This window comes from Sinocyclocheilus grahami, unplaced genomic scaffold (assembly GCF_001515645.1).
Source record: "Sinocyclocheilus grahami isolate Dianchi unplaced genomic scaffold, SAMN03320097.WGS_v1.1 scaffold476.1, whole genome shotgun sequence".
NCBI classification, from domain to species: Eukaryota; Metazoa; Chordata; class Actinopteri; order Cypriniformes; family Cyprinidae; genus Sinocyclocheilus; species Sinocyclocheilus grahami.
In genome coordinates, this window is record NW_015505655.1 from 934,207 (window position 1) to 948,684 (window position 14,478).

Consider the following 14,478-nt stretch of genomic DNA (forward strand, 5'->3'; position numbering starts at 1 on the left):
ATTAGACTGTACAGAAATTGAAATCTACACTATACTCATAGTCACGCAATGCTGATGTTTTTAACATTAATAATCTGAGAATAAAGTATAACAATAATTATAATTTGCACGGTTCGATGTGATTTGAGCTAATCGATCGTTAGATTAAATCACCATTGGTAGCACGATTTATTGTAATGCTTTTTTCCTCAGTTGGTCAGAACAAACGTGGCAAACTTGTTACTTGTTTAGATGGCAATATCCAGTGAAAATTCTTATTTGGGTCATATATTCCAAGACGTAGGCTAGAATCTGTGATTACTAAGTATAGGATTCACACCGGTGCGGTGACTGACTGCTACACATACTCCTCAAAACATTAGATTCATCCGCGCTGGAGCCGTGCCAGAGTACAACCCACACAAGCTAGATAATTCCGCAAGTAACTGCAATTCCAGGTTTTCAAACAGAGATGGCGACAAAGAGGCACAATTTGCGGACTGCAGCGTTATTTAATATAACTCCGATTGTATTCGACTGAAAGAAGAATGTCATATACACCTAGGATGGCTTGAGGGTGAGTAAATCACGGGGTAATTTTCATTTTTGGGTGAACTATCCCTTTAATTTAATCAGTTACGGCAGGATGAGAATGCTGTTTCATGTTGACTTGGGTAGGAAAAAAGCAGCCGGGCAGGTCATACTGGTAGCGCAGGGATTACTTAAAAGCTTCAATCTCCCATTGAACAGAAAAGCTCTTTACCTTTTTTTTAAATGTGTTTTTTCATCATGTTCTTCAGGGATGGGCCAGTTCAACCCTGTGACCATGCAGAACGTGCAGATGTCCCAGTCACCGGTGGGAGCTCCTCGGGCTGTGTCCCCTATGACCCACCCCCCTCAGATGGGCATGGGTACAGTTCCAGCGGTGAGCAACAAGATGCGATTCCAGATTGATTCCATTTTTGGAAGTATTTTTAGTTAGATTTAAATCTTTTCTTAGTTAAATTTAAGTTATTTATAGTCAACATTGTTCTTGAGTTGTGTGCCATTTTGGATTTCCTTCAATAAAAACAAGCTTGTTCACTAAAAAGTTAAATTATCAATAGCTTTATCACTCATGTTGTGCCAAAATTGGTTCTCGGTAGGGCAAAAACAGTCTTGTGGCTCAAATCTAATTTCTCTTCATTCTTTTGCAGAGGGGTATGTCTCCCTCTAGGATGCAGCAGGCACCAGCCATGATGGGAGGCCATGCTAACAACATGGTGGGTCAGACGCCCAACCAGAACCAGTTCATGAACCAGACGCCGTTCCCAGCCTCAGCCGGAGGCATGAATGTGAATGTAAACCTGGCCCAGCAGTCAGGACAGACTGTCCCACAGGTGAGGAGTCAGAAATGTCACATCTTCACTACAGTTTCATTGTTACTTGGGTGTTTGAGACATTTCACCACCACAAATACTTTCTTCCTGTCATAGAGTGCATTAGTGTCCACCCACCTTTTCAGTGGTGTTGGTTCCGGAAGAGTTTTTTACAATAATTTTTTCCATAGAGAGATAAAAAAAAAAAAAAAGAGTTAGAACTAAACCAACCAGCTAAGAGGAGAAACAAACTTGACACAAACTTTTATTTGAAGCAAAAAAGTATTTGAAAATCAAACAAACACAAAGGTACAAGACTGAGTACTTAACGACTTTAAAGAGGAAAAGAACTACAATCCCAAAATAAAAATGGAGAAATATAAAACTATTAATTTGAAGTTTTTATATATAATTTTTTGTTTTTTTTGCTGTCAGAACGCATGCAATTAATTTGTTCAGTTTGACGCAGAAATGCAGTGGCGCGCGCTCTATATCATTTCATATTAAAGCGCAAAAGAAACTACGAGCATGCAATGTCGTAGTTATGTCGTCAGTCAAGTCGTGAAGTTACCAAAAAGGTGATTAAAGCTGCCTTAAAACTGTTCATGTATGTAAGTATTTATGTATGCAGTGGTTTTCAAAACTGTCCTGGAGCAGCAGCACTGTCTCTCTCATCTAACACACCCGATTCAACTCCTCAGCTCATTATAGAGACTTTAAGACCTGAGGTGAGCCAGAAAAGGTAGAGAGTTGTGAGAAAATAGGATGCGTGTCAGATCCGCGTCATGTTCAACAGCAGCAGCTCTTAAAGCAGCCGAAAAAACCTAATAACCAGCTGCTGTGATGCCTGTTAATCAAAGAACAAAAGAAAAAAAAGCAAATCAATCACTTTTGTAGCTTTAAGGATTCATCAAGATTGAATTTAGTGTTTGATAACTTTATTCAATTTCTGTATATTTCCTACTTGCTGAAGGGCATAAGTAAATATGACATTTATTGTGATGGGTTTATGTGAGGATTGTTTTAAGTTCACTTAAATTAAAGGTTGTAATTTTTTAAAGTCTAATATTAAAATTGAAAGCTCTCAATTAGGGCTGGGCGATATGGGCAAAAATTAATCTCTTTATTTTTTGGCCGATTTGCGATATATGGTATATATCTGTATTTTCGTTTCTGTATTTGGATTTTAAAAAACTGTATTTAATATTTATATATTTCACTTACCGCCAAATGTTGTCCAACAAAACAATACATATTAAAGGCTTTGAAAACATATAAATTGAATGTAACCATGTGAGCCTTTGTTATGTGCAAAAAAGGGTTAAAATCACATTTCATGCTAACATTGCAATCTAAAAACAAAAAAAAGGCTTTTAAAGCGAAAGTTAAATTCACTAAACTAAAAATGAAAATAAATGAGAACAAAAGCACAGAGTTGTGTTAGGCTATTTTGATTACCCCATTACAGTCAATTTACAGTCAGTACTATCATAAAAATAGACTTACTTGTAGGTTTAAAATTTTACATGTCACATTTATTGTCCAACTACAAATATTTCAGCGAAATGTATATTTTAGTCAGAATTATTGTGCTCCTATTTCATTGAGCTCCATCTGTTTGGCGCGCATGCACGCTGCGGCGCTCGTTCACTGAAGTCTGTGAAGTTTAGCGGAGAATCCCAAAGCAGAAGGCTCATGCACTTCTGACAGAAAAATGGAAATATTTCCATGGCTTTCTAACATTTACAGATGGAGAATATACCTGTGAAATGTAAGTTATGCATTCAGGAAGACCGCACATCTCAAACACATTAAACGGCGCGAGTAGCCTATGTCTCTGTCAGCAGCACACGCAGCCTTTCTGTCCGAGCATATGACGGGCCGAGCCGCTTAAACTAATATGCGAAATGAAACTATAAACTGTCTTACCAGTTTTAAAGGCCTTGATATGAAGCTTGTCACATGTTTAGAACAAATTGGATTATGCACTTTCTCCGCAGCAGCTCAGTCTGTGTCCTCCGCTATATTTTCAGATGCGCTCGTATCAAACTACTGTATATCGATATAAACCGTATTGCCTCATATCGAATCGCTTATAAAGAAAATATCGATACATCATACAAACACGATATACCGCCCAGCCCTACTCTCAATTATACTGTAATGTTGAATGGCTATAGTCAATTGTTAAATATTAGGAAAAATTATATTGAAAAATAGTATTGGTATCAGTGATACTCTCCTTCAGTCATAAAAAGATGCCATTAAACAAATATTAAAAATACACTGACTTTGTTGTTTCTACATTAATTTGAAGAATGAATGTGAAATTATTATATCGCGGTTAATTTCAGAAAAAAATTGCAATTAGTTCATTTTTTTTTAATCGATTGACGGCACTAACATTTTTAAGTTCAAAATAAGCATATTTATATACAAATATTTGCTTTTTGAGAGCATGGGATGACAGACTTGTTTGTCATTAGTGGTGCTTCATGGGAGTAGGCGTTCCCATTTTGGCGCTATTTGCTCGCCACGCCTCTCTGATTGGTGGAATTTTCTTTGCAGAATTATGGGTAATGTAGTTTTTCCAACAGGTTTTCTGCTGTGAAATGCGTTTGAAATAATGTTATTATTATTTCATAATCATATAGCATTGATTAACCGCAGAGCTCACAGTAGGTCTGTCTTTAAAGGTTTATGAGTTAATAATCAATTTCCCTATGGAGAAAACAAATGTTTTATTTCCGGGACCCGTCTGTTGCACTCTATTGTATGCCCTCCATCTCTCCTCTGCAGCAGCAGCCGAACGTTAACCTGACCCTGAATTCAGTGGGCCCTCTGGGCACCCAATCCGCCCTGTGCTCCACCCCTCCTCCGCCCTCCTCCTCTACCCCAGCAGCTGCCGCTAGTCTACAGCCACTCCAGACACAGCCTTCCACGCCGGCCTCGGCCGGGGGCCACGTCACGCCCACCCACATCCCCAGTGGCTTGCCCCGCCCTCCCTCAGCCCTGGGCTCCTCTCCTGCCTCCTCCCAGCCGCTCACACCCCTGCAGCCCCAGCCCGAGCCCTCCCTGCAGATGCAGCAGCCCACCTCTGTGAAAGCGCAGCAGCCCAGCACTCCGGTGAGGATCGCCATGAAAACACAGCCTCGATTGCAGTTGTATGACACCCTTAACTCATGTCCTTCCTCGTTTGTCTGTCCGTTAGCTCTCTCAGATGGCCGCTAGCGTTGATAATAGAGTTCCCACACCTGCATCCGTGACCGAGACCCACTCCCAGCAGGCTTTGCCACCTGACTACCCTGCGGCCGAACTCAAAACCGAGCATCAAGACGACGAGCAGGAATTTGAGTCTGGGAAAAAGCAGCTCGATCTCAAGATGGAGGTGTGACATTTGCTGAAACGAACAAATTACTTTATTTGGTTGTGTTTTCTGAGAGTTTCACACTATCGCCCAAAAGTAAGAAATAATTTAATGTTGGTAAGAAATTAATATTTTTTATTCAGCAAGGGTGCTTTAAATTGATCAAAAGTGATGGTAAAAGCATTTATTTTGTTAAAAAATGTATTTAAAATAAATGCTGTTCTTTTTTACTTTCTATTTATCAAAGAATCCTGAAAAAAATTTATTATGGTTTCCTCAAAAATATGAAGAAGCACAGCTGTTTTCAACATTGATAAAAATAAGAAATATTTCTTGAGCAGTAGATCAGCATATTAGAATGATTTCTGAAGAATCCTGTGGCACTGAAGACTGGAGTAATGATGCTGAAAATTCAGCTTTGCATCAGAAATAAATTAAATTTTAAAATATTCAAATAGAAAAGTTATTTTAACTTGTAATATTTCACAATACCGTTTTTTTTACTGTGTTTTTAAGCAAATAAATGCAGCCTTGTTGAGTTGAAGAGACTTCTTTCAAAAACATAATCTTACTGACACCGAACTTTTGAGCGATACTGTATTTCTTGACAATATAGATTTCTCAGTTTTTCATTCTTTTGTAGATGTTCACTGTCTCTGTTATATTGACATTAATATAACTGAATTGATTTGAAACTGTTCAACTGCTTTGTCTTGTTAACTCCAGTTTAATTCCAGTTACTGCCAGTTTTAATGCTCTTCTCCAGTTTCACAAGATTTCATTGTCTCAACTAATGAGACAGTCTATAGTAAATGTCTAAACGTAATTCATTTTCTTCATTAGGATGAAGATGTCAAACCTCAATTTAAAGAGCAACCAGAGTCTGTAGAGCCCAAGCAGGAATCGATGGAGACAGAGGAGAAGAAACCAGAGATAAAGACCGAGCCAAAAGAGGAGGAAGTGTCCACCACCAACAGTACCGCACCATCCAGTCAATCCGCCCAGTCTCGCAAGAAAAGTACAAACGATTTTCTGAAAACATTGAAACCACATTCAATAATATCTGCAACTTTATTAGTTACATAACATCATGATTTGTTACAGTTTTCAAGCCAGAGGAGCTCAGGCAGGCACTGATGCCTACATTAGAAGCTCTGTATCGTCAAGACCCAGAGTCCTTGCCCTTCCGCCAGCCAGTGGATCCCACTCTACTGGGCATCCCGGTAAATCCCATACACCTATTTACTGGGCTGATATTCCCATACACCTATTTACTGGGATAATATTTTATGGATACTTCAAATGTTCTAAATATATTAGATAATCAGCCTTGTATCTTGTAAAAAGAAGTTCTGCTGATTTGGCCTAGTATTATGTAATTGAATGATGTTGAGTTCAAAAATATCATTAAAAGCTTTCCATCCGGTCAGCAAATATATGATACAGGGCAGTGGAATCACCATGTATTTGATTGTGTTTTTTTCAGGACTACTTCGACATTGTAAAGAACCCAATTGACCTTTCCACCATCAAGAGGAAGCTAGACACGGGACAGTACCAGGAGCCCTGGCAGTATGTCGACGACATCTGGCTGATGTTCAACAATGCCTGGCTCTACAACCGCAAAACATCTCGAGTGTACAAGTACTGCTCGAAGCTGTCCGAGGTGTTCGAGCTGGAAATTGACCCGGTCATGCAAAGTCTGGGATACTGCTGTGGGCGCAAGGTGAGAACTGGAGCTTCTTCCTCCAGGAAAAGAGTGGTTAGTTTAAGTGAACGCTCCAAATGAGCTCAAACTCCGTTAACGTGAAACTGAGAGCATCTCTGGAGATTTTCTAAGTGCAGTCAGTGTTGTTATTGTTAACTACAATATAAACTGTTAAAAAAAAGTTTGCAGTCATTTAAATAAAGCTAGAATAAAATATAAATATTAGATCAAAAACTTAAAACTTGAACGACTTACTGAAATTACTGAAACTAAAACAAAAATTATTATTTTTAAATGTGCTGAAGTTTCAGCTAACCAGAAATATTCAGCAAAAAAAAAATTTTTGGTTTCAGCCGAAACATTTTTTGGGGGGCCAAAACCAGTGATGAACTAAGATCTTTTAGTCTATGCTGTTTCAGTTGCATAAATACAATTTTAAAACATTTTATACCACGCCTACCATCCTAAAATTGCAACAAGGTTTGTTCGTTACATTTGATATAAAACAAAGTCTGAGCTTTCAACCTGTCAATTTTAGAACTAAATTCAAACAATAATTTTGCTTAACTTGTAGTAATTTAATGTGTTTGAGTAAATCTGTCTTTTCTGTCAAGTTTCTATGATAGCCACAGTTTATATTTTAATTTTTCAACAAGTTGGAGTGAAAATTGTACAAGTAATTGTTTGTGTTAAAAAGCCAAGTTGCGCTTAACAGTATGGCCTTTTCTCTGTCTCCACAGTACGAGTTTTCACCTCAGACACTTTGCTGCTATGGCAAACAGCTCTGTACTATCTCCAGAGACGGCACATATTATAGCTACCAAAACAGGTAACCGTTGGCATGATCAGTGGTGTGAGAAATGAGAAGGCGATGAATGACTTTCCAAGTGGGACTGTGATGCACTGAGATCAGGCTTGTGATTTTTAGCGCTCAGTTGACTCCATGTTGTTTGCACCTTATAAACAGTCATAAAAGCGAATTCAAAGGTTAAGCATCTTGCTCAAGGTTACAGTGTTAATACTTTGTGGGTCAGTCGTTGTGGGTTTTGATTCTTTCAGTTTACAAGCCTGGATCTTTGCCTACTAGGCAGTTCCACCCACCAGCCCACTAGTGTTTGTGTAAACTGGAAATTGTCTTTAGGGCTGCACATTTAATCAGAATAAAAACAAAATATGACTTCACAGCTGTAACCCTGCAGGATTGGAATTTTAGTTTTTAATCGCTTTTTAAATCGCAGTCACAGTTTTTATTGGAAAAATCACAAAAAGTAAAAAAAATCTTACAGCCTTATTTGTCATGGTCTGGTGCATCACTTTTCCATAACTAACATTAGTGCATGTTTCTCATCTCCATCACATTGTCTTAGTTTCTGTTCCATGCCTTTAATTTGTTCTTAAAGTCAATCAGAAAGGCATGTAGTTACTTTCTAGTGCATGAAAAGACATACCATCTTGTAGCCATCCATAATTTTTTGATATAATGTTAATTTGTGTGTTTGAATGGTAACCTTTGCTCTGGCTTGGCCTGTTTGCTGTGTGTCAATCTCTGCCCGACCCTGCGTTCTGCGCTCTTGTGCTGTGCTGCTCTCCGTGTGCCGGTTTGCCTGTACTCTTGTGTGCTGGCCCCAGTTCTCCTAATTATGGCCTTGTTGCCGACAGGTATCACTTCTGCGAGAAGTGCTTCAACGAGATTCAGGGCGACAGTGTCACCCTGGGAGAAGACCCAGCCCAGCCGCAGACGTACGTATCTTCTGCCGCCCAGAAGGCTTTGAGGTTTTACTTCTGTTAAATTACACAATTTATCCTTCAGTTGTGCACTATGAAGGTGCGATGTAGAATTGATCTTGTATATCTCTCTGCAGTATGATATCAAAGGAGCAGTTTGAGAAGAAGAAAAATGACATGTTGGACCCTGAGCCGTAAGACTGATCATTTTAATGCTTGTCATTGAATTTTTTTTCTCCAATGGGGTTTAGATTATGTACAGAATGATGTCTTGATTTGAATATTATGTATACTAATGCATATATACGCAAATGCTGTGAAAGTGTGACAAATTAACCACGCTTGTCGAAGTTGTGTTTTTAACACCTTCTTTTGTCTAACAGCTTTGTCGAATGTAAAGACTGCGGTCGGAAGATGCATCAAATCTGTGTACTGCATTATGACGTCATCTGGCCATTAGGGTAGGCGTCTTATCCTGCTATTCTCCTGACGTTTAGCAGGACAAGACATGATCCTACAATTGCTTTGTTTGTCTCTTCTTCAGTTTCATCTGTGACAACTGCCTGAAGAAGTCAGGGAAAACGAGAAAGGAAAACAAGTTTTCTGCTAAAAGTGAGTGCTTTTGAAGCGCCTTCTTGATTGCCTCTCTGTCTATTGCAGAGTGAAGTAACCCTCTGTGTTTTTCTAATCAGGGTTGCAGAGCACAAGACTGGGCTCGTACATAGAGGACCGAGTGAATAAGTACTTGAAGAGGCAGAATCACCCCGAGGCCGGAGAGGTGTTTGTGCGGGTGGTCGCCAGCTCTGATAAGACCGTGGAGGTCAAACCTGGGATGAAATCCAGGTAATGTATTCAGAAGTAAATTGGTTAAATTTTGATTTCATGTTGACAAAGTCTGGCATGTACCTGAATTGACAGGAGCTGATTTTGCATCACGTCGTTTCTCTGCAGGTTTGTTGACTCAGGAGAGATGTCAGAAAGCTTTCCCTACAGAACCAAAGCACTTTTTGCATTTGAGGAGATCGATGGAGTCGATGTGTGTTTCTTCGGCATGCACGTTCAGGAATATGGATCCGATTGTCCCTTTCCAAACACCAGGTATCATGCAAATACTGATCAATGGGGAAAAAAGTTTCGTCTTGAACCGGCTGAACTGACTGATTGTCTTATTTTACTCCTCTTTCCAGACGGGTATACATTTCATATCTTGACAGTATTCACTTCTTCAAGCCTCGGCTGCTAAGAACTGCAGTTTACCATGAAATCCTCATCGGTTATTTGGAGTATGTTAAGAAACTTGGGTATGTACCACCTTGAAGTTTAAAATCCTTTCTTAAAGATGATGTTACGTTCCCAGTTAGTCTAGGGTTAGAGGAACGTGTAACAGAATTAAAAGGTGTCATGTGGAGGCAGCAAGGTTCAATTCCCAACCCCAGAGCTTTAATAAAGGCCAATAATCATCTCAATATCAAAACAGGTTTATTTTACAGATATGGGAGGATGTCAAAACTTCAAGAGGGGCAAGGCCAAAATAACAAACATAAACCCTCTAACTATTTAGGAGAAACTAACTAAACTAAACACAGAAAAGAAAACAAATACAATAGAAATAAACTACCTCCCTAACTAGCATAAACAAGATAAAGAAAATGGCACCCACTTCTCTACTAACACATTCCTAATAAATGAACAATGCAAGTTTAATAGGTAACAAACAATAACCTAAGTAGGGACAAACAAATAGTAACTTCCAAAACAAACCAGATTTCTTGTCGTAGGCATCAATTACCACAAGAGTGTTAACACAATAACACTAAAAAAATCATTCAACAAAGTAGTAACCAAAATGACTAATAAAGCTTTTGGGTTGAGAATAAAAGCCTCACGACGCAGCCTCCACACACACACCTTGCGCTGTGCAATGGTGCTGCTTAAATCCTCACGGCTTCCCCTCCTCCTGCAGTCACATCAGATCACCAATCATTGGAATCAGGTGGCAGCCATTACCTCCTGCTTATAAGAAGTAAAAGGGATAGAGACAAAAATATACCACTAGACAAGTCTTAATTATCCAGAACACAAGTTCTAGACAGAGCATCTGCAACAACGTTATCAGTTCCTTTTTTATGCCGGATCTCGATGTTATATTCTTGCAAAATAAGAGACCAACGCATCAAACGTTGGTTGGAATTAGACATTCTCAAAAGAAACACCAAGGGATTATGATCGGTGTAAACCGTAATGGGGTTCTTACTTGTGTGTAATTGTTTTTAGTGTTAAAATACTTGCTTTCTCAAATCTCAGCTTAAAATGCAGAGTCCACTATAAATAAGCCATTCATAAGCGGTTTGTCTAACCAAAAATAAACCGGGGAACTTGTTTGAACGTCTTTATTTTTCACTTCGCCATTAACACTGTTGAAAAACTTGCTTTTGTGATCTAATGGCATTGGTAGGGTTATGCACTAATGGATTTGATTTTCCCGCCTACAGGTATGTGACTGGTCATATTTGGGCCTGCCCACCTAGTGAAGGCGACGACTACATCTTCCACTGTCACCCTTCTGATCAGAAGATTCCCAAGCCTAAAAGACTGCAGGAGTGGTACCGCAAAATGCTGGACAAAGCCTTTGCAGAAAGAATACTCCATGACTATAAGGTATGCCAATACTGAATTTGTTTTTTATGGATTCGCGGTCTGTTAGTTTTCATTCACAACAGGTTAACGTCACACTGACACAGCTATGACTCACTTGTGTTATGCAGGACATATTTAAGCAGGCCACAGAGGACCGGCTTACAAGTGCCTACGAGCTGCCCTATTTCGAGGGTGATTTTTGGCCCAATGTTCTGGAGGAAAGCATCAAGGAGCTGGAGCAAGAGGAGGAGGAGAGAAAGAAGGAGGAGAATACAGCCACCATTGAGACAACAGAGGTTAGTCAGAGAGTCAAATGGTGTGAATGAGTATTTAGTGTAGTCTGTAGCCATTTTTGAAATGTCGCTTTCTTCCACAGGGAACCCAACTTGACAGCAAGAATGCCAAAAAAAAGAACAATAAAAAGACCAATAAAAATAAGAGCAGCATGAGCCGCGCAAACAAAAAGAAGCCTGGGATGCCGAATGTAGCTAATGACCTGTCCCAGAAGCTATATGCAACAATGGAGAAGCACAAAGAGGTTGGACCTGACAATTTTGCTTACTTGAATATCATTTATTTCGCTCAGAGTGTGCCAAGTGCTCACTAGAACCCATCTTGCTTCCTAAAATCCAGGTCTTCTTCGTGATCCACCTGCATGCTGGTCCAATGATCAACACCCTGCCTCCGATCATGGATCCTGACCCAATGCTGACCTGCGATCTGATGGACGGACGTGATGCCTTCCTGACACTGGCCAGGGACAAGCACTGGGAGTTCAGTTCCCTACGCCGCTGCAAATGGAGCTCTATGTGCATGTTGGTGGAGCTACACAATCAGGGCCATGACCGATTTGTGTACACTTGCAACGTATGCAAGCACCATGTAGAGACACGCTGGCATTGTACCGTTTGCGAGGTCAGTCTTCTCTTTGTGGCTTTGACAGAGCCGTTTAATCTGTTGCCATTGTTTGCTGTCCAACAGATGTTTTGTAAAAACAGAAATGGTACTATTTTATTGCCAATTTATTAAGATATAAAGTTTAAACTAGAAGGTTGCAGGTTCAAACCTCTCAAGAAGCGAACCTTGCTTGACAACCGTGTCTCCAAGTGTAAATATAACACCAATCTCTAGTCGTGCAGAAGTAAGTTAATATTCTGTGCTATGAATGTCCAGTAAAGTATATCAATTATTCTTCTGATTTCTTTCAGGACTTTGATCTATGCATTAACTGCTACAACGCCAAGGGCCATGAGCACCAAATGGTTAAGTGGGGTTTGGGCCTGGATGACGACAGCAACAACCAGGGTGGCGAGGCCAACAAGAGTCCTCAAGAGAGTCGACGCCTCAGCATCCAACGCTGCATCCAGTCGCTGGTGCACGCCTGCCAGTGCCGCAATGCCAACTGTTCTCTGCCATCTTGTCAGAAGATGAAGCGTGTAGTGCAGCATACCAAGGGCTGCAAGCGCAAGACCAACGGAGGCTGCCCCGTTTGCAAGCAACTCATCGCGTTGTGCTGCTACCATGCCAAGCACTGCCAGGAGAACAAGTGCCCCGTGCCCTTCTGTCTCAATATCAAGCACAAGCTGCGGCAGCAGCAGATTCAGCAGCGGCTGCAGCAGGCGCAGATGATGCGCCGGCGAATGGCACTCATGCAGGGCAGAGGAATGCCTCCCAGTCTGCCTTCCCCAACTACCTCAGGAGGTCCAGGGACGCCCAACTCTCAGCAGCTGCAGCAGCCTAATACCCCTCAGACCTCGCAGTCATTAGCCAACCAGCCCCAGCAGACACATCCGAATGTGGCTGGAATGGTGCAAACCTTCCCCAACCAACCGCCTACACCAGGGCCGCAGGGTAAGCCAGGCCCGCAGTCCTCGCCTCTGCCCCAGCAGCAGTCTCCCCTGCCCATGCCGCCTCAACAACAGCCGCAGCCCTCTCCGCAGCAACAGCAGGCTTTGAAGGTTGCGAAACAAATAGAGATGATGACCAAAGTTCAGCAGCAGCAACAGCACCAGCAGCAGCAGCAGCAAGACTACAGGATGAATATGAACGTGAATGGCATGCCGATGAACCAACCTCGCATGATGACTCCCATGCAAATGATGGCCCCTCGTGGTGCTCAGATGGTTCAGAACATGCAGCCTGGCCAGTGGCCAGCTGGGATGCAAGGGTCCATGCAGAATCCGCAGGCACCTCCGCCACAGCAAGTGCCGCCGCAGCAGATGGCCATGGCCCCGCAGCAGTCTCAGGTAGCGCAGACACCGCAACAGGCGCAAATGATGCAGCGCGCCATGATGCAGCAACAGCAGCAGCCACGACAGATGCAGGCCGTAATGCCTCCCCAACAGGCGCAACCACAGGCCCCGCAGCAACAAGGCATGCAGCAAAGAGGAGTGACCAGCAGCATTGCTCCAGGAGCGCTGCAGGACCTGCTGCGCACGTTAAAATCGCCAAGCTCCCCTCAGCAGCAACAGCAGGTCCTCAATATCCTCAAGTCGAACCCGCATCTCATGGCCGCGTTTATCAAACAGCGGACGGCGAAATACCAAGCTAGCCAACCGCAGCAGCAGAACCCGCAGGCCATGCTCGCAGGTCAGCCGGGGATGCAGAACATGGCTGCGATGCAAACAGGCCCCGTGCAGAGACCAGTCATGCCGCCTCAGCAACCTCAGCCGGCCGCAACCCAAACCATGGCCGCCCTCGGATCCCAGGGACAAATGATGAACGCTGCACACAATGGAAACCAGCAGCTGTTCCGCCGGCAACTAATGCGCATGCAGCAGCAACAGCAACAACAGGGAGCAATGCCTCCAGGACAAGGAAGATTCCCGCAACCTCAAGGCGCGGCTAGTTACTCGCAAATCCGCATGCAGCAGCAGATGACCATGCAGGGAGGTGCTGGGCCAATGGGTCAGATGCCGCCCATGGCTCAGATGGGCCAGCCTGGCATGAGCATGGAGGCCCAACAAAACATGCTGCAACAGCGCATACTGCAGCAGCAGCAGCAGCAACAACAGCAGCAGCAGCAGATGCTGAAGCAGCAAATGGGATCACCGGCACAGGCCGCTTCCATGAGTCCCCAACCCCACATGCTTGCAGGACAGCCGCAGGGAGCTCACATGCCCGGACAGGCCATGGCCAATGTGCTGGGCAACCAAGTGAGGTCACCTGCACCTGTGCAATCGCCCCGTCCCCCGTCCCAACAGCCACCACATTCCAGCCCGTCCCCACGCATGCAGCCCCAGCCCTCACCACAGCACGCCGCCCTGCACTCTGGCGCGTCCCACCCCAGCCTGGCGGGACCCATGCCGGGCCCCATGGACCAGGCTCACATGTGCACACCCGAACAGAGTGCAATGCTTCCGCAGCTGAATACGCCAAACCGTGGAGGGCTGACCAATGACTTGAGTATGGTTGGGGACACCACGGGAGACACGTTAGAGAAGTTTGTCGAGGGATTGTAGCATTAAGAGACGTTGTTTTTGAAAAGAGAGGTGTGTTTTCTACACAAAATTTGAGAAGACAATTAAATGAACTAATAGGTTTACACAACCAGTGGACTGCTTTTTCTTCCTTGTTGGAGGGATTGAAATTACTGTTTAAAGAGCAGAATCACAAAGGGTTTTTTTCTGGGAGGGTTGTCGGACTGGCCGAAATGCAGTCCTGGTCTACCAGTTACATTTTACATTTTTTTGTTTTCGTTGTTT

The 14,478-nt window shown here is 42.7% G+C and overlaps 1 protein-coding gene across 1 annotated transcript in view; it reads left to right on the forward strand.

Moving 5' to 3' along the window:
* Positions 1-14,478, forward strand: part of LOC107553628 (CREB-binding protein-like) — a 55,764-nt gene that overhangs the window by 40,511 nt on the left and 775 nt on the right. Inside the window, exons 11-30 of the mRNA XM_016235915.1 lie at positions 780-904; positions 1,176-1,358; positions 4,137-4,463; positions 4,549-4,725; positions 5,548-5,722; positions 5,809-5,927; positions 6,191-6,430; positions 7,153-7,241; positions 8,072-8,185; positions 8,275-8,331; positions 8,521-8,598; positions 8,682-8,749; positions 8,830-8,980; positions 9,089-9,235; positions 9,325-9,438; positions 10,630-10,795; positions 10,903-11,070; positions 11,151-11,312; positions 11,408-11,689; positions 11,983-14,478. The exon at positions 11,983-14,478 is cut by the window's right edge and continues 775 nt beyond it. Coding sequence (XP_016091401.1) covers positions 780-904; positions 1,176-1,358; positions 4,137-4,463; positions 4,549-4,725; positions 5,548-5,722; positions 5,809-5,927; positions 6,191-6,430; positions 7,153-7,241; positions 8,072-8,185; positions 8,275-8,331; positions 8,521-8,598; positions 8,682-8,749; positions 8,830-8,980; positions 9,089-9,235; positions 9,325-9,438; positions 10,630-10,795; positions 10,903-11,070; positions 11,151-11,312; positions 11,408-11,689; positions 11,983-14,235 — 5,195 coding nt within the window. The 3' untranslated portion in view covers positions 14,236-14,478. The remainder of the gene's footprint in view (positions 1-779; positions 905-1,175; positions 1,359-4,136; positions 4,464-4,548; positions 4,726-5,547; positions 5,723-5,808; positions 5,928-6,190; positions 6,431-7,152; positions 7,242-8,071; positions 8,186-8,274; positions 8,332-8,520; positions 8,599-8,681; positions 8,750-8,829; positions 8,981-9,088; positions 9,236-9,324; positions 9,439-10,629; positions 10,796-10,902; positions 11,071-11,150; positions 11,313-11,407; positions 11,690-11,982) is intronic.